A 21,608-nucleotide genomic window follows, 5' to 3' on the forward strand; every position below is an offset into this window, starting at 1 on the left:
CGGAAACAAAGAAGTTCTGATTTGTTAAACAGGAGGAAAACCAAGTGCTATGCCAGGCGTCCCAACCCACTTCCTCGGATAGTAAACTGTTATGATCTACGGTTTCAAAAACAGTGCATAAATGAAGAACCACAATGAAGTTTATATCATGATCTGATTACAGGAACAAATCATTCATGACACTAAGGAGAGCCGAGTCTGTCTGGAAACCAGACTGGAATTTGTCAAACAAATTGTTTTCCTCTAAGAAATCCTCAAGTTGCGGACAGACTTTGTGTATGATCTCAGGAATAAAGGGTAACTTAGAGAATGGTCTGTAGCTCTGGGGTGTAGCAGGATCAAGATCTGTTTTTTCCCCAGAGGCTGCTGAATAGAGGTGACCTTAAAGTGACTTGGGGGACAGCAGGAGGAAAGGGAAAGGGCCAATGGTGATAAATACATCCATGAAAAATTTAGATGGCAAAATTTCAAGAGCTGAGCCGGAAAGAAATAAGGAAGATCCAATATAATGAAATCCAATGAAACAGGAGAGCAACAGTACAGGAGAGCAGGGGAAAAACAACACGGCTCAGTGGAGCTAGATGGAGTAACTTAAGTTCTTGTGCCTCTCAAATCTTTAGACTTAGAGACAACATTAACACCTTTGTATTAGTATAGTGAACCTAAAACTTAGTGTTTTTCCACCTGAATTCAGCCTGCCTGCATTGCTTTTATTTGTCCTCATTGATCCAGGGAAAGAATCTGTGCTTAAAAGCTACTGAAATATTCAAAGCAGCCTGGCATGCATATATTACCAAATCATCAGCCCGGGAAGGTTCAAACATGCCCTGAGCTACAGCAGAATAAGCATTTGAAAATAAAGCAGCAGATGTAATCTTACAAATGCGTGAGAGCACAGTGTGCAAGAGGGTTATCTGTAAGACAGAATAAAAAAGGTTACACACTGATGATCAGAGATGAAGTCAACCAATTCTAAGATGAATGAAAAGCCCAGTGTGAAAACAAGGTCAAGGGTATTTCCAAGGGTCTGAGCAGGAGTCTTCACGTGTTGAATAAAATAAAAAGCTTTAATTTTATTAAAAGTTAAACTCTCCAAATTCTTCATAAACCAAGTATTACTCTTGATACAGTCCAATGTAACTGAACAATCCTTCTTCGCAGATAAAATTTTGTGAATGATCAGTGAACACAGTACAGTTTTGGGCTACATCTACAGTCGTGTAATTGGTGATACTGAAGGAGAACACACCAAGAGGCAGTGTGAGTTTAGCTGAGTTTATTCTTATTCACATTTAAAAGATTCTCATGGCAGCACTTCTTCCACCATATGCGTGAGACAACCAGTCCCACTGAGGAGGAGAAAAAAAAAGAACATTAAAAAAAAAAAAAATCTAATTTTAAGACCATAATTTTCAAAAGTAAATCCGGGATAAAAACCCATATGAGGATAAGACAACAGGAAAAAGGAAAAAGCAGCATTTTTTTGTGTCGGGATGGGGGGGGTTAGAAGTGTTGTGTGTGTGTGTGTGTGTGTGTGTGTGTGTGTGTGTGTGTGTGTGTGTGTGTGTGTGTGTGTGTGTGTGTGTGTGTGTAGGCACATTAGCAGTCGAAGACGAAGCTTCACCTTCAGATCAATCTCTATCAGCGTTACAGGAGCTAGAGAGCTGACAACAGCAGGCGTGGTCCTTCGAGTTCACCAGCATGATGGGGGATTAAATCAAACTGGAGTGAGTGAAGGAGAGACACAGGGAGTCTGAGAGAGAGAGAGAGAGAGAAGCTGGCAGGAGAGAGGAGGGGGATTCAGAATGGTTAAAACAGACTGGGATTGTGTTTTTCAGCCTGTAGGTGGGTACTGCCTACTTGTCAGTGAGTTGTCTTCTTACTACAGACAGTGTGGGCTTTGTTTCTGTACACTTGTGACACACGCATACACTGTATATGTATATGTAATCCATGCGCGCTGCACTGTGTACACACACACAAAAATAGAACTGTGTGCGGACTTTCTCTCCCTCTCTCCTGTGGCTTGAAGGGATTGTTGTGTCTCGACAGAGCCTGCTGTGTTCCTAGGAATATAAATATACATACCAACATGTTTCTGAAGAAGCTTTCACAGAGCGTGTTGGGTAAACTGTCGCCAAAAACCACGTCATTAAAGGCCTTTCTGACTGAGCACATGTAGAGATATATTTCTATATATATATATAATTTTTTTTTTTTTGATTAGCAGGAAACTGAATTGCAATATTCTCTTCTAATCTCTCGCTCTCTCCATTTCAGTGACCTGTCCAGGAGAAAAACAGCAGTCAGCAACGAAAAAAAAGGGAAAAAAAAAAAAAAAAGCTGAAAACCAGGAGATTAAAAATCATCCAAAATGGAAAATCCCCAATTGGTGTAAACAAAACCCCTCGCAGCGCCATCACCTGTTCATAGTCAACGTCATAGTCCTCATCCTCAGCAGATGTCTGATGGTTATGATTCAAGTTCAGTTTGGAGGCTGGTTACAATAAGAACAAATGGGCTTCAGTTTCTGTGTGTGCGCGCGTGTGTGCGTGGTGTGTGTGTGTGCGTGTGTGTGCGTGGTGTGTGTGTGTGCGTGTGTGTGGTCACTGGTACTGGAGGTAGTTCTTGAGAGTCTGTGGCAGTGGGAGTGTGTCGATGTGATGGATGCGCTCTCTGCCCAGGGCCAGCCGAGCTACTCGTCTGCACAGATCCATGAGGGGCAGGGGCTCCGCTGGGAGGGACGAGACAGAGGAGAGACAAGGTTAGAGTCCAAACAGTGAGTACAAGCTCGCAAGTGTGTCAACAGACCCTGTGGGTCTGAGTCAGTTTGTTTATACTTGGAGCTAATTCTTTACACCCGAGTCAAAGTGTTGTGGTACATACAGTAAGCTCCTCCTAAAAATGGCCAAGAAATCCTCTTGTTTTCTCAAACACTTGACAGACTTTTATTTTGTCATTTCGCAAAAACATTTCCAGTTGAAAAGTCTTTTAAAAGGAATATTCCACCGATTTAGCATCGTACTCCTGTTACTTGACACAGTTTAAATAAAAAGATCAGAGCTGATGCAGAAGAAGCAGAGATGCCTTCCGTGTTGCCTTCATTACCCACAACGCAACTCAACCACTGACACCTGAGGTTTGTGTTTGTTATGCTAGTAACAGCAATAGTAGCCTCAAGCCGCTTTCCTCGTCTTTTCTCTTTTTGGCTGGACGACAACAGCGGGGCCATACCTATAAACACGAATGTCTGTCACTGACTGAGTGATGAATTTACACCACTGGTCAGCCAGTCAAGTGTTGGACTTTCCCCATTGGCTGGTGCCCAAAATGAATGGGGGGGCGCGTTTATAGTCAGTGCTGCCAACTTAGCACCGTTAGTTAGAGTGGATTAATGCCAATGACCTCAATAAGAAAAGGTGGTGAAATTGAGGCCACTGATATAGTGTCCAATTTCCTGTATCAGCTGTAGCCTTTTATTCGCTACTGCTCTAATTACACTGTTTTTTAATTACACAGCTAACAACATTAAAATATTCCCACTACACAGACATGTCATCACTAACGTCAGTGTGTGCCAGCAGAACGTGACAACGTCCCTCCCAACAATTTCGGAGGTAGGTGTTGTCGGCCTATGTCAGACAGACAGACTCTTAACTGCTGGCCCTTTATGAATGTGGAGCTGCTCCACCTGGAAACACCATCTGGTGGAGCAGAATTCCTGCTGCTCGCAGTCCAAGGACACGAGCAGGGGCGTTTACACATGCATACAAACATAGTGCACACACTAATTGACAAGCTAAAGATCATAGCTTCCATGAACAAGCCTGACCACTCCGTTAACGTGATACGTGTAGACTCGACGCCATAATTTATTGATAGAACCAACGTTTTAACCAAGTTTCCTTCTGAGCAAAGGCCTTGAAATGGTTGTATCAATAAATTATAGCATCAAGGCCATGAGTTTTGGATCAACACTGCTGTGTGTGTGTCCTGTGTGCTATGATTTCAATCTCATTTTAATACTGCATGATTTTTTTATGTTGATTCTGTTCAGATTTTGTACAATAAAAATATATTTGCTAACGCAGATGAAGGGGTTGTTTTATAACACACACACACACACACACCCCTTACATTTAAATAGCACACCAAGCCAAACAAGCCTCCTCTGTGACCGATTGAGCCGTTTCTCTCCACAGTCTATTAAAAGTGCAGCACATTACCACAAACCGAGACCCCCTACCAAACAAGTGTGGAACAAACATGTGACGTCTAGTCTGAAGAGTGTTCATGGAACCAGAGCAGACCGGGCCTGTCAGGAGACCTCAGTGCCGCCCTTGTGGCTACATGACCACTGAATGGTGAACATGCAAACAAGGCTAAATGGAAACAGAAGCTTGTCTGAAGTGAGGGACTGGGCAAGACTCAGATAGACATCGACTCAGCTTACATCTGGATGTTAATTAAAAGCAGACTGGCGAAGAAATCTTAGCTAAATGTCTGTTAGGATTGATGATGACGAACTAGTGACAGATCTATTTAGCAAATTCCAGTGTTTTACTTTGTGATGTTATTTACAATTAGTGGTGAACTTTTTCCCCTGAATTCCTCAGCTGTGGTCTGTAAAACGACCTCTGAAACAGCAGTGAGGGGACATAATGAAATCCACCAGTGAACAACAGCTGACAGGCAGCAGAGTTGTGCTATCTGGATTTCTTTGACTCTCCGTGTGCTTAATGAAAAGCCTCTGTAGAAGCACCACGGGGACATGTGGCAGAGCGTTTATTGATTTGTAGCCACATCAACATGGTAAGTGCCCAAATCGGAGAGACATGCTGAATGAACTCAGACTGAATGCAGACAATGTGCAGTGACGTGTGCAATGAGACTGTACAGCTGATGATTCTTCAGCTAGAGAAGCACTTGGCAGGACAATCGCATCACATCCATCCTACAGTTAATTACCCTCTGTCTCCAAAGGCAGTTTCATTCTTTAGCACATCAGCTTATTGAACTAACAGCTTTTTAAAGCTTATTACACCAGGACTAACACAGCTGGTAGTGTACTGATGTCCCCATTCATCCTGTACCTTGTGACTGTCTGAGCTCTGCTGTCACAAACAGAGGACCCAGAGATCAAACACTCACAGGCGGTGCACACGGAGCCTCTGTGGTACAAAGGAAGCTCCAGAGATGGATGTACTTTCCGTTTGGGCCTGACAGCACCTATCAATCACTTTACCCTCATATCACTTGCTCATCAGCACTGCCCCCGCACATATGTAGTTTCCATAGTAACCAGCTCCTGTCATTGCACTGGGAGTGTATAGTCACAGATGCACACATGCAATTCATGTGTCTACAAGTGCTGCCTGCGTTGTTGCTAGTTTAAATATTCAATCAAAGACACATAAAACAGTGTGGACATGTGTAAAGAAAATGAAAAACAAAAAACACACAGTTACAGTGTGATTTCAGCACGTTCTACTGCACGATAAGCAGCCTTATCACAGGAGAGCCCCAGAAAAGGAGAGAGCTACACATTGCCCCAGATTACAGGCAAAATAACAGCTTGAGTTGGGTTGTGTGCTAGCTTTCCATGGAAATAAATATATTTACTGTATGTTTAACTCAACTAGCATCTGATATGATATTGTTTATGTACTAATACCAGAGAAAAAGGGGAAATATCAGATGATGCGAGCAAAGTGCTTTCATTATGTCACTTTCATTATGTCAAAAGTGAAACACAGCTGCTTGCCGTAACAAGACTGATGCTACCACAGACAGCTGCATTACTCTCTGACAGTGTCTCTCCTGAGAGAGGTGATGCTGTGATGATGCCACAAACTTTCTGAAAACCAGCCAATCCCTGCTGGCACAAGCTGGTCTCCATGGTAAGGGTTGCCTGGGGCGACAAGTGGTCCTGTCAGACAGTAGTGATGAGCGCCCACAGGAGGTACGCATTATCCATCAACGGGTACAACAGACTAACAACACTGCTAAGTGGTCTCAGTTGCGGTTAAAGCACCAATTTCAGACTAGTTCTGCTCAAAAGACTTTACATACATCTGTTCTACCTTATTAATTATGCAAAAAAAAAAAAAATATCCCACTGATACCATTCTGGTTTTGGTGTGAGTGACAGGCATTTGAAATGTCTGCTGTAGGTAGCAATGGGACAAAATGCCATTTGGCATTCATGAACACTATTCCAAATACAAGACAAAGGTAACACCTTTGGATGGGATGCACTGAAAAAAAAAAAAAAAGAAGAAGAAATCCTCTGAAGTGGCATCATTCATGAAGCTCATATATTCCTTCAGGGTATTTCTCTAACACTAACTTCACATGTGTAATTTACATAATATTTACATTATGTCCTTTTAAGTCATAATGTATATTACATTATGTCCCCTTAAAGGAGCTTCCATGTCATCTTACACACATGAAAACCCTGAATGACTTGGAATGAACAGGCAGGTTTGAGTAATTAACCCATGCTCATTAGCTGGAAGCATTTCAGTTAGGTGAAGAGTGGAGCTCTTCGTTCATGCTCCTCATCTTTCTATCTTCCTCAAATCATGTAACGGTATCTCTACACTCTCCCTTTCCTCTCACACAGTCCTGTCTTTTTCATAATGGCCCAGAGACCAGGGTCTGTCAGACATACGGCCCGCTAAAGAGGAGATGGAGTGTGGGAGATTTTGGTTAAGGGCGCCTGGCTGGCCCGGCACGCACACCCACCCACCTGACACTTAATGGAGAGGGTGAGTTTTGGCATGGCAGCGTGTCAGACTGAGGTGAGATGGAAGACCAATGAGTTCCCTCCAGTCTCCTCCACATTCACGCCCGCAGCCCAATGAATCTGTGTGGGTATGTGTGCGTTGCATAGACATCAGCTCACCATGAGAGACATCACGACCCAGTTATGTCCTACTTAGAATAAGGGCTAAGATGGGTCCATCTTCTTGGCACATGTGTTCCAATTTACTCTTTGTTAAACTCCACCCCCTCACTCTGCATTGCTTTCATTACATGAGATGTATCCAGGTAACAGGCAATGGTGCAGGCTCCCAGCCATGCTTATCTCATAGATTAGCATAAAACTGTTGGGGCTGTCTGACCTAGATTTAAGATGTTTTTACATATGCAGCCCTTATGAGGTGCGGACACATCTCCAGTACCTAAGTGTTGTTCACCCACGTCAAAGGGGGGAAAAGGGGAGGAGAGGAATGCATTTCAGGATGGACAGAACTAGATCAATGATGTATGAGACAAAAAAGAAAACCAGAGAGGTGAGCAGGGAGGATGCAACAGAGCAAGAGCAGAGTCGTCCTGTACCTAATCGGAAAACGCAGGTGGCTAAATTGAATCGTCGACTCAGAGCGGAAGGCAATTGCTTCCTGAGCTAGTCAGAGACTGATCTGAATTCCTTCCACTGACAATACCTGACTTCGTATTAGTGACTTCCTATTACCTTGCACCGCCAAACTAGTGAGTTCCAGGGAGAAGCACAGACCGTCGTCAGTTCGCTCGTCGTGGTGCTCTCACTCACTCTGCTCTGGAAATGGAGGCTGAGCAGACAAGAATATAAAGAGGACCACTGTAATACTGGAATGCATTGATAAATAGCAGCAGAAGCAAGCATACTACTCAACAATCGTGCACGCACAAACACACACACTCTGGCAAAGATGGCGCACTTATCCATGGAGAGAATTAGACTGAGACTCAACAAGTTTTTGATCAATAAGAATATTTTTTGACTGAACCATAACGTTTATCATACATTATGTAGTATTAAGTTCACCAGGCTTCTTTTACTTTCAGTTTGACAATGCTCACATAAAACAAATAATATTCAAATTTCAGTTTTTCCCTGGAGTTTTATTGTTTTCCCAAACCAAATAATACCTAAGCACTGTTTCCCTGGTTGTTTTTCTTTCCCTTTCGCTTTATTTACTGAGTGGTTGGACAGTTAAACACACCCACTGCAGTTTATCTACATTTGGTGTGTTGTTAGAACAGACGACTTTATGTTTTCTGTCCGTTGGACAGTTTTGGACCAGGACTTACGCACAAATATGCCAGGAGGTCTTTGTTTACACAGCAGGAGAATACACAGAATAAATTCAAGAGGGCTAAAAATCATAAGCACGAACAGAGTACAATAATCCAAGAATACACCAGGCTTTCATTCAGTCACTGTTTTTGGTCAGTGGACTCTGTGTTTTTAATCAGCACTGTTCCAAAACTAAGCCTATTTGTCCAGAAAAGGGTTCACCAGGGTTCGACTTAGTACATCAAACCAGATGAAATTCTGACAGGAAATGGATGCATCACCAGCCCTGTTCAAACAACAGATGGCTCTGATTGAATATGAACACAGACAAATCAGTACAGACGAAGATGGAAGCTATCAGAGCGGCTGCCCTGATAGGTCACAGGTGGAACATCACATTTTTACAGACAACTCTTTGGTGGGAATAAAATACTTCCACAAAAATAAATGTGATTCTAATGCTAGTTTATATCATCTGGGTGTCGTATTATCCTGTAGAGCTCGGTAGTGGTTGATGATTTAAAGGCCTGGATTTTTAAGTTCTTCAAAGACGGCTTGCAAATTAAGCAGAGCTGCTGCCAGAGCAAGTCCTTCAGCCCAACCCTGCAAATGTGCAGAGGATCATGACCAGGAGCCCTGAGGGTGAAGTCCATACATGGACTGATCAGATACAAGTGACTCCTTTTCTTGGAGGGACAATAAAAAATGCTGATATGGATCTTAAAAGAGAACATGAACATTATTTTAAAAAAAACAAAAAACCCTGAACTCCTCTGAAAGTTTCTGACTGCTCAGCAGATAAAGCTATGACATTATAAAATGGGATTTACATTTAATGTATGGGATTTCCCAGTTATGAAAACACCAGCCAGACCACACATAAGATTTACAAGCTGCATTAGACTTACAGTCAATACAACTGTGTGCATTAGGGAGGACCTAACTAATTGTGCACACATCACTCGTGGTCTAACCACATTCACTCATAAGTAATTGTATGACAGCACAACGTAAAACACAATAACACCAGTAAGAATGCTGAAAAACAAGATAAGACTTCTTTATTCTCTTGCCCCAATGCATGCTGGGAAGTTTCCCCTGCAGCCAACACTACAACCTACCCTCATATACAGTAAGTCCAATCACTGGATAAAGAGTCGGCCAATCGTGGCTGCCTTTGTTTCAAAATAAAGTGCACCACAATTAACAAATCAACCCTCTGAATGTGTTTGAAGAACCAGATTAGCATGATGAAAATTAACAGGGTCATTAATAACATTAATAACATGTCAGGCTGGAGCCCAATAATATAGACTGCATGTTCAACTACTGCACCGAGGTTAGCTGTGTATCAGCAACCCTCACGTTACTGCCTGTTTCTGTGCTGTGAATATTATTAACAGCTCTGAACTGCAGACAGGCAGAAGGAAGACATCCCATTTGCATAGGGCAGGCCCTTGGCTGGCAAACCAGTGAGCAAGCTGCCTGGTCAACACAATTAACCACCTACCTACCCAGCAAAAAGTCAGCTTAACCGTTTCCACAGCAACTGCCACCACAAATGGGTGTGTAAACACTGAAAGAAAGGATTAGTGTTAATGTGAAAAGGAAGAGGAGGAAAAGGAGAGAGAGACACTGCAGAAAAGAGAACAGGAGGGAGGAGATAAAACACAATAAGAGTTGAGAGTCAAATAGGGTTCATTTGCAAAAAGGGGAGGGCAGTCATGTCAGCAGAGTGTGTGAAACGCTTCCTCCTCCCTGGTCTGTCTCGTTCAGGTGTAAATGAGTTTGGCTCAGCTTGTTGCAACTAGGCTGGCCGGGCCTCAACGGTGTCAGGAGGCTTGTTGCGGTGGAGAGAAAAAGATTGCTTTCTAAGAATAGGAGGAGGAGGACGGATCCAGCAACCCTACTGTCTTATACTTAAAAGACGTGAGTAAGTCAGAGGAAAACTGACAAAAATTATGTCTCAGTAGGGCTGGCTTTCAAGCGTCTCTGGGACTTGGGGCCATAGCACTTGCGTGTTCAGAGAAATGTAGGAAGGATGAGAAAACTGCATTAATGCAGGGTATTAAAGGGACAACACAGACAGGAGAGGAAAGTGTAAGGATACTTATCTGTTCTCGCTTCCCAGGGAGTAAGAGATGGAGAATAAAAGAGCTGAAGTAAGAGGTGGGGAGGAGGGAAAAAAAAAGAACGTGAATAGATTACAAGACTAGCAAAAGACCGAGGACCCAGAAAGTGAACAAAAAGTGAATCCTCTTTGAGTTGCTATAAGAGGATGCACGAATGCAAGATGTGGGAATAGGGGAGCGCTGTCATCTCCATGCATACATATTGATGCTTCCAATCTTCTTTATATCACATCGAATAGTGCCTTCAATCTGATATCATACAGTGATCTCTCAAGTGCATTCTGTCACAGCTCAAGCTCTTTGAACATGCATGACAACTCTCGTCTTCACTAGGCACACGTGAATGATGGCGATAGGAATCGTGTTGTTTAATGCATCAGTAACCTATCATCACTGGCATCTACAACAAGGCAGAAAGAAAAGAAACAAACTAAAACAAGTGACTGATATCAGTTCACTAACTGCACAGAATTCAACCTATGGAACTTTATATACCACCCTTTCCACAGTTGTACTGTATAAACACACACCAGGTGAATAGTAGGGTGTGTCAGTCACGCCTTTAACTGATCTGATCACTCGCTGACAGTTTTACATACACAAGTGACCGCACCCTGAATGTTATCACTGAGGTCACGTTCAGAAATCTGGACAATGGACAGCTGAGACACATCTGTCTATGTATTCTTGCTCCGTAAGACATGTTGCATCAGACTATTATGCTGGTCAATGTGACCAATATCCGATACCAGGTTACATGACACAACGGCTGAGAGGCTCTTGAATAATTACATAAATTAGGGATGTTGATTTTCAGCTATCCTTCCACTCAAAGGTGAAGTCGTTTAATTCAGTGTTGATACAAAAGTTACAGATGCCTCAGGTACGTCTTACACTAAAACCATGACAGTGAGAAAATTTCATAAACCACAGACGACAATGACGATCATCTAAATGTACGACAGTACAAAAATAAGGGTCATTCTCTCTCTCTCTCACACACACACACACACACACACACACACACACACACACACACACACAGCTAACCTGACGTTTCCCACAGTACAACGCCAGACGCTGAGCTCAGAGGCAGACTGGGACATCCTCCAGAATTCCTCTTCTCCTGGCTGCCGTACCAGCACACATACGAGGCTCACGGCCACGGACATGGTGTCCATGCCGCACTGTCTGCAACGCCCCCAGCCTGCTTTGGGTCTTTGTGCCACATGCATCTTTGTGCAGGAGGGAGGACTGAAGGCCATTACCCAATCTGAGGTGCTGTTGTCATGACTGAAATGACTCTGCTAGTTGGAATGATGACATTTAGTTAAAAAAAAAAAAAAAAAAAAAAATAGAAGGAAATACTGAGAAGGTCATGCTGACACAGACACACACATTCTTCTGGTGACTATAAAACAGTTATGCCAAGTTACATCAGAGAGTTGGACACTGTTTTCTTGTTTTGCTGCCCGTGAGTTTTAAAGATTGTGTATGACAGTCTGAAGACTTGAGAGAGAGCTGAAAAGCGATAGAGGGGAAGCACAGTAGAAATAGCACAGGAAGAGCGTGTTTACGCTGCTTCCTATTGGTAAACAAAGTGGCAGTCTCGCTCACTGGGAGCTTTTTATAGATCAGTGCAGACAGAAATACATATTGTATATCAATCCTACATGCTCTGTGAAGAAGAAAATGACAAATCTGCGAGTCTTCTCAGTCTTGCCTTAATCCTTAAATCCTGTACACATCTGCAGAGCCAAGACCAGGTGTCAAGTACCAGGAAATTAGTCACTCCCTTCCTACTTCAGGACATACTTGTTGAAACTGTAAAGAAAGACAATCCCCCATATTTCACAGATATTAAACAGCAAAGGTACATTTCAGTCACACTACACGTTGCAGGACTGAACTTTCCCAGAGGGTTAGGAGTTTAATGAAGGCCGTCAAAATGACTCAGCTGCCTGATGCAGACTCCTCTGTCTCTGTTCAGTACAACTGCACTCTGTCCAGCAACAAGACACGCATGTGACTGGCCATGGCCCACAACCGACAACTTAATGCTCCTCTTCCCTAGAATCAGGTCTCCTATCTCTCTACTCAAGTTATTACAGTTAGAAACAGAACTCAACCCTACACGTGCATGTTTACAACAAATCAAAGTTGAATTAGGTATCAACACTCAGCCGTGCATGATGTGAGGAAGCTGTATGTCTAGTGTTCTGATAATACGTGTGACTGCTAAACTGAAACAGGGATCAGGCTGGAAAGGTCACAGAGATAAAGACGTCTGGCATCAAACATGTATGCAGGCGACAACTTATAACCACAACGGTGACATTTTACTACTTCTTGTACTATCAGCTCTAAATGACTCCAGTGCTCAACTCTGCATTTCCAAACAGCAACAAACAGTAGACGGAATTAGAAGATGCTGAGTTGACGTCTACTGAATGAAGACAGTTAAGAGAATGCAAGACAAAAAAAGTGCACTTTCACATATCTTCCTCATAATTTCACACTTCACACTCAAATTGTATACTGCCATTGACTGGCTTTTCATGTACTGTGTGTGTGTCAGAATTGTGCCACTTACGATCTAGTCCGTTGACGTAGCGAATAGAAACCTCACAGTGCCCCCACACAGCACTGACGATGGGATACAGTCTCTTGCCCTTAAGCCCTCTAAAAGCCACTCCCAGATACTGTCCGTCTACCATGAAGCTCAGTGTCCCTTCGTCCATATCTAGTATTACTGTCAGAGAGTCTGGCAGCACAAAGGACTCGTCTGGCTCCAGGAAAGAGGGGTACGTGGGTGCTGACGTGGAAACGGGTCGGTTCTTTCCATCGTGGTAGAGTCTGTTCCGACCCAGGTCCCAGCCCCAGGACTCAGAGTCCGAGCCCACCAGGGCCATGTAGCCCACTGAGTGTAAAGGTGCTTCAGCGGTAGCCACGCCCACGACAGCGTGGGTGCCTCTCTGTCTGGCCGGCCAGTGAATCCTCCAAACGTGGAGACCCCTGGTGTAGCCCACCTTGCCTCGGATACAGTCTGTGCTTTGTGCTACGGGATGTCGGTGGAACGTCAGCTTGTCGTCCTCCTTAACAAAGACATTGAGGGAACGGTCATCGGGGTTCCAGGCGTGGCGAAGCTGAGTGTCGGGACTAGCCGGCGGCATGTCCAGCAGTAAGTCCAGCCTGGGGGGCCGACAGAAATCTGGGCCCCGCAGCTCGCGGCGCACGGGCTGATATGAGGGCTCCCCGCGTACATCCACTGACTTAATACTGCCTGAGATCTTCTGGCCCATGGCTGGGTAGGTCCAAGGGAGGAAGGGACAGAGGGGAGGGAGATGGATGGACCGAGGGTGGTAATGAGGGGGCGGTAGGTCCTGACGTTACCTCATGGGCGCAGTAGCAACACGCTGGGTCCTGGGTGGAAAGATGCTGTTGGACAGACACTCTCTTCAGCCAGGGGGAACCACGCTCCTGAAACACACAACACAACAAAAAGAAAACACCAAGTTTAACATCTCTGCTCTAGGCCAGTCAGCAACTACTAAGCAGACGGGACGCAGCAACTGGTTTACTGTTTTCCCTTATTCCACTGTTACAAGTATCAATGTTATACTGTGTTTTATTTTAAATAACAGTGTCCAAATCTGAATATAAATTTACAGTGTTCACAATAGTAATTATCTTTGATAGCCAAACTTAACATTAAAGCTCCAATGATTAGTCGAGTCCATGCATAAATTCCAAACATGGAACGGTTCCAACTTCTCAAATGTGAGGATTTGCTGCTTTTTCTTATAGTGAAAAGAAAACACTCATATCATGAAAGTGGAATTTACTGTAACCGTTTTAGTAAAGTGAATATCATTGGATTCTGGATAGCTAAAAATATGAAGAGTCCACCTTAAGCTTGATAAACAAAAAAACCCCGAAACCCTGCTTCATGTCTATGCACATCAAAACACAGAGACCGGCAGAGACAGGGGCAGAACTTTGGCATCAACAGTACTGGCTTCAGGCCAGAGCTGCACAGAGGAGGGGTAATGACAAGGAAGGAGAAATGAAGGATGAACTCCTCTTCTCCTCCAGCACTCCTGTATCAAACTATTTCCTGTCTTCAGTTGTTTATTTGAAGCGTGGACAAACAGACATTTGAGTTTCTGCGTCTGCTTGTTTATCACTTGATGCCTTGACATTAATTTGAAAAACACTATAAATTAAAGCTGCAAGCAGCGATGACGGGCCCTCGCACCCCTTGCGACCCGCGGGAGTCGCAGCCGGCGCAGCCAAGAGTACCAGAGTCCTCCTATGTCCTCTCCTCTTCTCCCCAGTACACGTCATATTACAAACAGGTTATTTCCTGTTACCAGCAGGGGGCGCCACGAGTAAGGCGGGAGTTTGACATATGGAGCCGTTCAGGGCAGAGCCCTCATCATGCTCATAAAGTTTGAAGATGTTTGGATAAAGTATGTGGACGTGAGAGCCATTCAAAATGTCATGGCAAATTCACCAAACGCCACCTAACTTTGGCGGGCCACAGAGGCCACGCCCTTTAACTTAGAGAAAACTCTGTTATAACTTTTGATCATCATGGTCTTGAGGTGAGGTCCACCAGATATGAAGTCGATCGGGTGAAATCCCTAGCACGAGTTCATCCACATACCAATGGTGGAAAGCACTCAAATTTGGCCGCCAAAAACAAAATGGCCGACTTCCTGCTAGGTTGAGGTCATGGTGTCAAGAGACTTTTTTGTGCGTCCCGAAGTGTTCTTTATGTGTACTGATTTTCATCTTCGTATTCCAAAAAAACCCATATGGAGAGGGGTATTTTAAATCTTCAAGGGGGCGCCGTTGAGCCATTTTGCCCCGCCCAATTACAAAATCCCCATCAGAGTCTAGGACCAGCTCCCACGAACGTGTGTATGAATTTTTAGGATCATAGGAGGTGGTTAAGGTCATTACAAATCCAAACGTAATTTCACGGCGAGGGATCGTCAGTTGCCGCGCCGCCACACAGATGCCATTGCACCCAGCTTCACGGCCTTTATAATGTAGCTTCACCAAGTAGTTGGGAAGGTTGTAGAGCAGAAACGAAGCCGATGGTGTCAACTATTAAGGAGCAGTACACTTCAGAGTAAAAATAGGTCATTTCCTGTTACCAGCAGGGGACGCCACGAGTAAGGCGGGAGTTTGACATATGGAGGCGTTCAGGGCAGAGCCCTGATCATGCTCATAAAGTTTGAAGATGTTTGGATAAAGTATGTGGACGTGAGAGCCATTCAAAATGTCATGGCAAATTCACCAAACGCCACCAAACTTTGGCGGGCCACAGAGGCCACGCCCTTTAACTTAGAGAAAACTCTGTTATAACTTTTGATCATCATGGTCTTGAGGTGAGGTCCACCAGATATGAAGTTGATCGGGTGAAATCCCTAGCACGAGTTCGTCCGCATACCAATGGTGGAAAGCACTCGAATTTGGCCGCCAAAAACAAAATGGCTGACTTCCTGCTGGGTTGAGGTCATGGTGTCAAGAGACTTTTTTGTGCGTCCCGAAGTGTTCTTTATGTGTACTGATTTTCATCTTTGTATTCCAAAAAAACCCATATGGAGAGGGGTATTTTAAATCTTCAAGGGGGCGCTGTTGAGCCATTTTGCCCCGCCCAATTACAAAAACCCCATCAGAGTCAAGGACCAGCCCCCAAGAACGTGTGTATGAATTTTTATGATCATAGGAGGTCGTTAAGGTCATTACAAATCCAAACGTAATTTCACGGCGAGGGATCGTCAGTTGCCGCGCCGCCACACAGATGCCATTGCACCCAGCTTCGCGGCCTTTATAATGTAGCTTCACCAAGTAGTTGGGAAGGTTGTAGAGCAGAAACGAAGCTGATGGTGTCAACTATTAAGGAGCAGTACACTTCAGAGTAAAAATAGGTCATTTCCTGTTACCAGCAGGGGACGCCACGAGTAAGGCGGGAGTTTGACATATGGAGGCGTTCAGGGCAGAGCCCTGATCATGCTCATAAAGTTTGAAGATGTTTGGATAAAGTATGTGGACGTGAGAGCCATTCAAAATGTCATGGCAAATTCACCAAACGCCACCAAACTTTGGCGGGCCACAGAGGCCACGCCCTTTAACTTAGAGAAAACTCTGTGATAACTTTTGATCATCATGGTCTTGAGGTGAGGTCCACCAAATATGAAGTGGATCGGGTGAAATCCCTAGCACGAGTTCGTCCGCATACCAATGGTGTAATTCGCCAAAATCGCCAACTTCCGACCACAATGGCGGACTTCCTGTTGGGTTGAGGTCATGGTGTCAAGAGACTTTTTGGTGTGTCTCGGTATGATCAACATGTGTACCAATTTTCATGCACCTATGACAAACTAAGCCCAATGGGAGGGGGGTTTTGAAAATTTCAAGGGGGCGCTGCGGAGCCATTTTGCCCCCCCCATTTACAACGACCACAAAATATCAAATTTTTCACCAGACCTGATGAGTGTGCAAAATTTCAGGCGTTTTAGAGCATGGGAAGGGGTTGAAAAATGCAGTTGTTTGGGAGGAATAATAATAATAATAATAATAATAATAATTAAAGCTGCAAGCAGCGATGACGGGCCCTCGCACCCCTTGCGACCCACCGGAGTCGCAGCCGGCGCAGCCAAGAGTACCAGAGTCCCCCTATGTCCTCTCCTCTTCTATCCAGTACACGTCATAGTACAAACAGGTTATTTCCTGTTACCAGCAGGGGGCGCCACGAGTAAGGTGGGGGTTTGACATATGGAGCCGTTCAGGGCAGAGCCCTCATCATGCTCATGAAGTTTGACGATGTTTGGATAAAGTATGTGGATGTGAGAGCCATTCAAAATGTCATGGCAAATTCACCAAACGCCACCGAACTTTGGCGAGCCACAGAGGCCACGCCCTTTAACTTAGAGAAAAGTCTCTTATAACTTTTGATCATCATGGTCTTGAGGTGAGGTCCACCAGATATGAAGTTGATCGGGTGAAATCCCTAGCACGAGTTCATCCGCATACCAGTGGTGGAAAGCACTGAAATTTGGCCGCCAAAAACAAAATGGTCGACTTCCTGCTGGGTTGAGGTCATGGTGTCAAGAGACTTTTTTGTGCGTCTGGAAGTGTTCTTTATGTGTACCGATTTTCATCTTCATACTCCAAAAAAACCCATATGGAGAGGGGTATTTTAAATTTTCAAGGGGGCGCAGTTGAGCCACTTTGCCCCGCCCAATTACAAAAACCCCATCAGAGTCTAGGACCAGCCCCCAAGAACGTGTGTATGAATTTTTAGGATCATAGGAGGTGGTTAAGGTCATTACAAATCCAAACGTAATTTCACGGCGAGGGATCGTCAGTTGCCGCGCCGCCACACAGATGCCATTGCACCCAGCTTCACGGCCTTTATAATGTAGCTTCACCAAGTAGTTGGGAAGGTTGTAGAGCAGAAACCAAGCCAATGGTGTCAACTATTAAGGAGCAGTACACTTCAGAGTAAAAATAGGTCATTTCCTGTTACCAGCAGGGGACGCCACGAGTAAGGCGGGAGTTTGACATATGGAGGCGTTCAGGGCAGAGCCCTCATCACGCTCATAAAGTTTGAAGATGTTTGGATAAAGTATGTGGACGTGAGAGCCATTCAAAATGTCATGGCAAATTCACCAAACGCCACCAAACTTTGGCGGGCCACAGAGGCCACGCCCTTTAACTTAGAGAAAACTCTGTGATAACTTTTGATCATCATGGTCTTGAGGTGAGGTCCACCAAATATGAAGTGGATCGGGTGAAATCCCTAGCACGAGTTCGTCCGCATACCAATGGTGTAATTCGCCAAAATCGCCAACTTCCGACCACAATGGCGGACTTCCTGTTGGGTTGAGGTCATGGTGTCAAGAGACTTTTTGGTGTGTCTCGGTATGATCAACATGTGTACCAATTTTCATGCACCTATGACAAACTAAGCCCAATGGGAGGGGGGTTTTGAAAATTTCAAGGGGGCGCTGCGGAGCCATTTTGCCCCCCCCATTTACAACGACCACAAAATATCAAATTTTTCACCAGACCTGATGAGTGTGCAAAATTTCAGGCGTTTTAGAGCATGGGAAGGGGTTGAAAAATGCAGTTGTTTGGGAGGAATAATAATAATAATAATAATAATAATAATTAAAGCTGCAAGCAGCGATGACGGGCCCTCGCACCCCTTGCGACCCGCGGGAGTCGCAGCCGGCGCAGCCAAGAGTACCAGAGTCCTCCTATGTCCTCTCCTCTTCTCCCCAGTACACGTCATAGTACAAACAGGTTATTTCCTGTTACCAGCAGGGGGCGCCACGAGTAAGGCGGGAGTTTGACATATGGAGGCGTTCAGGGCAGAGCCCTCATCATGCTCATGAAGTTTGACGATGTTTGGATAAAGTATGTGGATGTGAGAGCCATTCAAAATGTCATGGCAAATTCACCAAACGCCATCGAACTTTGGCGAGCCACAGAGGCCACGCCCTTTAACTTAGAGAAAAGTCTCTTATAACTTTTGATCATCATGGTCTTGAGGTGAGGTCCACCAGATATGAAGTTGATCGGGTGAAATCCCTAGCACGAGTTCATCCGCATACCAATGGTGGAAAGCACTCAAATTTGGCCGCCAAAAACAAAATGGCTGACTTCCTGCTGGGTTGAGGTCATGGTGTCAAGAGACTTTTTTGTGCGTTCCGAAGTGTTCTTTATGTGTACCGATTTTCATCTTTGTATTCCAAAAAAACCCATATGGAGAGGGGTATTTTAAATCTTCAAGGGGGCGCCGTTGAGCCATTTTGCCCCGCCCAATTACAAAAACCCCATCAGAGTCTAGGACCAGCCCCCAAGAACGTGTGTATGAATTTTTAGGATCATAGGAGGTGGTTAAGGACATTACAAATCCAAACGTAATTTCACGGCGAGGGATCGTCAGTTGCCGCGCCGCCATACAGATGCCATTGCACCCAGCTTCACGGCCTTTATAATGTAGCTTCACCAAGTAGTTGGGAAGGTTGTAGAGCAGAAACCAAGCCGATGGTGTCAACTATTAAGGAGCAGTACACTTCAGAGTAAAAATAGGTCATTTCCTGTTACCAGCAGGGGACGCCACGAGTAAGGCGGGAGTTTGACATATGGAGGCGTTCAGGGCAGAGCCCTGATCATGCTCATAAAGTTTGAAGATGTTTGGATAAAGTATGTGGACGTGAGAGCCAGTCAAAATGTCATGGCAAATTCACCAAACGCCACCAAACTTTGGCGGGCCACAGAGGCCACGCCCTTTAACTTAGAGAAAACTCTGTGATAACTTTTGATCATCATGGTCTTGAGGTGAGGTCCACCAAATATGAAGTGGATCGGGTGAAATCCCTAGCACGAGTTCGTCCGCATACCAATGGTGTAATTCGCCAAAATCGCCAACTTCCGACCACAATGGCGGACTTCCTGTTGGGTTGAGGTCATGGTGTCAAGAGACTTTTTGGTGTGTCTCGGTATGATCAACATGTGTACCAATTTTCATGCACCTATGACAAACTAAGCCCAATGGGAGGGGGGTTTTGAAAATTTCAAGGGGGCGCTGCAGAGCCATTTTGCCCCCCCCATTTACAACGACCACAAAATATCAAATTTTTCACCAGACCTGATGAGTGTGCAAAATTTCAGGAGTTTTAGAGCATGGGAAGGGGTTGAAAAATGCAGTTGTTTGGGAGGAATAATAATAATAATAATAATAATAATAAACATTAAAGCTGCAAGCAGCGATGACGGGCCCTCGCACCCCTTGCGACCCGCGGGAGTCGCAGCCGGCGCAGCCAAGTACCAGAGTCCCCCTATGTCCTCTCCTCTTCTCCCCAGTACACGTCATAGTACAAACAGGTTATTTCCTGTTACCAGCAGGGGGCGCCACGAGTAAGGCGGGAGTTTGACATATGGAGCTGTTCAGGGCAGAGCCCTCATCATGCTCATAAAGTTTGAAGATGTTTGGATAAAGTATGTGGACGTGAGAGCCATTCAAAATGTCATGGCAAATTCACCAAACGCCACCGAAATTTGGCGAGCCACAGAGGCCACGCCCTTTAACTTAGAGAAAAGTCTGTTATAACTTTTGATCATCATGGTCTTGAGGTGAGGTCCACCAGATATGAAGTTGATCGGGTGAAATCCCTAGCACGAGTTCATCCGCATACCAATGGTGGAAAGCACTCAAATTTGGCCGCCAAAAACAAAATGGCTGACTTCCTGCTGGATTGAGGTCATGGTGTCAAGAGACTTTTTTGTGCGTCCCGAAGTGTTCTTTATGTGTACTGATTTTCATCTTTGTATTCCAAAAAAACCCATATGGAGAGGGGTATTTTAAATCTTCAAGGGGGCGCCGTTGAGCCATTTTGCCCCGCCCAATTACAAAAACCCCATCAGAGTCTAGGACCAGCCCCCAAGAACGTGTGTATGAATTTTTAGGATCATAGGAGGTGGTTAAGGTCATTACAAATCCAAACGTAATTTCACGGCGAGGGATCGTCAGTTGCCGCGCCGCCACACAGATGCCATTGCACCCAGCTTCACGGCCTTTATAATGTAGCTTCACCAAGTAGTTGGGAAGGTTGTAGAGCAGAAACCAAGCCGATGGTGTCAACTATTAAGGAGCAGTACACTTCAGAGTAAAAATAGGTCATTTCCTGTTACCAGCAGGGGACGCCACGAGTAAGGCGGGAGTTTGACATATGGAGGCGTTCAGGGCAGAGCCCTGATCATGCTCATAAAGTTTGAAGATGTTTGGATAAAGTATGTGGACGTGAGAGCCATTCAAAATGTCATGGAAAATTCACCAAACGCCACCAAACTTTGGCGGGCCACAGAGGCCACGCCCTTTAACTTAGAGAAAACTCTGTGATAACTTTTGATCATCATGGTCTTGAGGTGAGGTCCACCAAATATGAAGTGGATCGGGTGAAATCCCTAGCACGAGTTCGTCCGCATACCAATGGTGTAATTCGCCAAAATCGCCAACTTCCGACCACAATGGCGGACTTCCTGTTGGGTTGAGGTCATGGTGTCAAGAGACTTTTTGGTGTGTCTCGGTATGATCAACATGTGTACCAATTTTCATGCACCTATGACAAACTAAGCCCAATGGGAGGGGGGTTTTGAAAATTTCAAGGGGGCGCTGCGGAGCCATTTTGCCCCCCCCATTTACAACGACCACAAAATATCAAATTTTTCACCAGACCTGATGACTGTGCAAAATTTCAGGCGTTTTAGAGCATGGGAAGGGGTTGAAAAATGCAGTTGTTTGGGAGGAATAATAATAATAATAATAATAATAATAAACATTACAAAAACAATAGGGCCTTCGCACCACTCGGTGCTCGGGCCCT

General features: G+C 44.7%; 1 protein-coding gene across 3 annotated transcripts in view; it reads right to left on the reverse strand.

Moving 5' to 3' along the window:
• Positions 1 to 1,048: 1,048 nt before the first annotated feature.
• The window catches only part of LOC121187765 (SPRY domain-containing SOCS box protein 4-like), a 45,758-nt gene continuing 25,198 nt past the window's right edge, over positions 1,049 to 21,608 (reverse strand). For 2 of the 3 annotated variants that reach the window (XM_041047171.1, XM_041047173.1), the window contains 2 exons: positions 12,794 to 13,680; positions 1,049 to 2,734 (listed from right to left, as the gene is read on the reverse strand). In XM_041047171.1, the coding sequence (XP_040903105.1) occupies positions 2,607 to 2,734; positions 12,794 to 13,502 (837 nt within the window). In that variant the 5' untranslated portion in view covers positions 13,503 to 13,680 and the 3' untranslated portion in view covers positions 1,049 to 2,606. The remainder of the gene's footprint in view (positions 2,735 to 12,793; positions 13,681 to 21,608) is intronic. The other variant, XR_005894623.1, reaches the window with a different exon arrangement.

This window comes from Toxotes jaculatrix, chromosome 9 (assembly GCF_017976425.1).
Source record: "Toxotes jaculatrix isolate fToxJac2 chromosome 9, fToxJac2.pri, whole genome shotgun sequence".
Taxonomy (NCBI): domain Eukaryota; kingdom Metazoa; phylum Chordata; class Actinopteri; family Toxotidae; genus Toxotes; species Toxotes jaculatrix.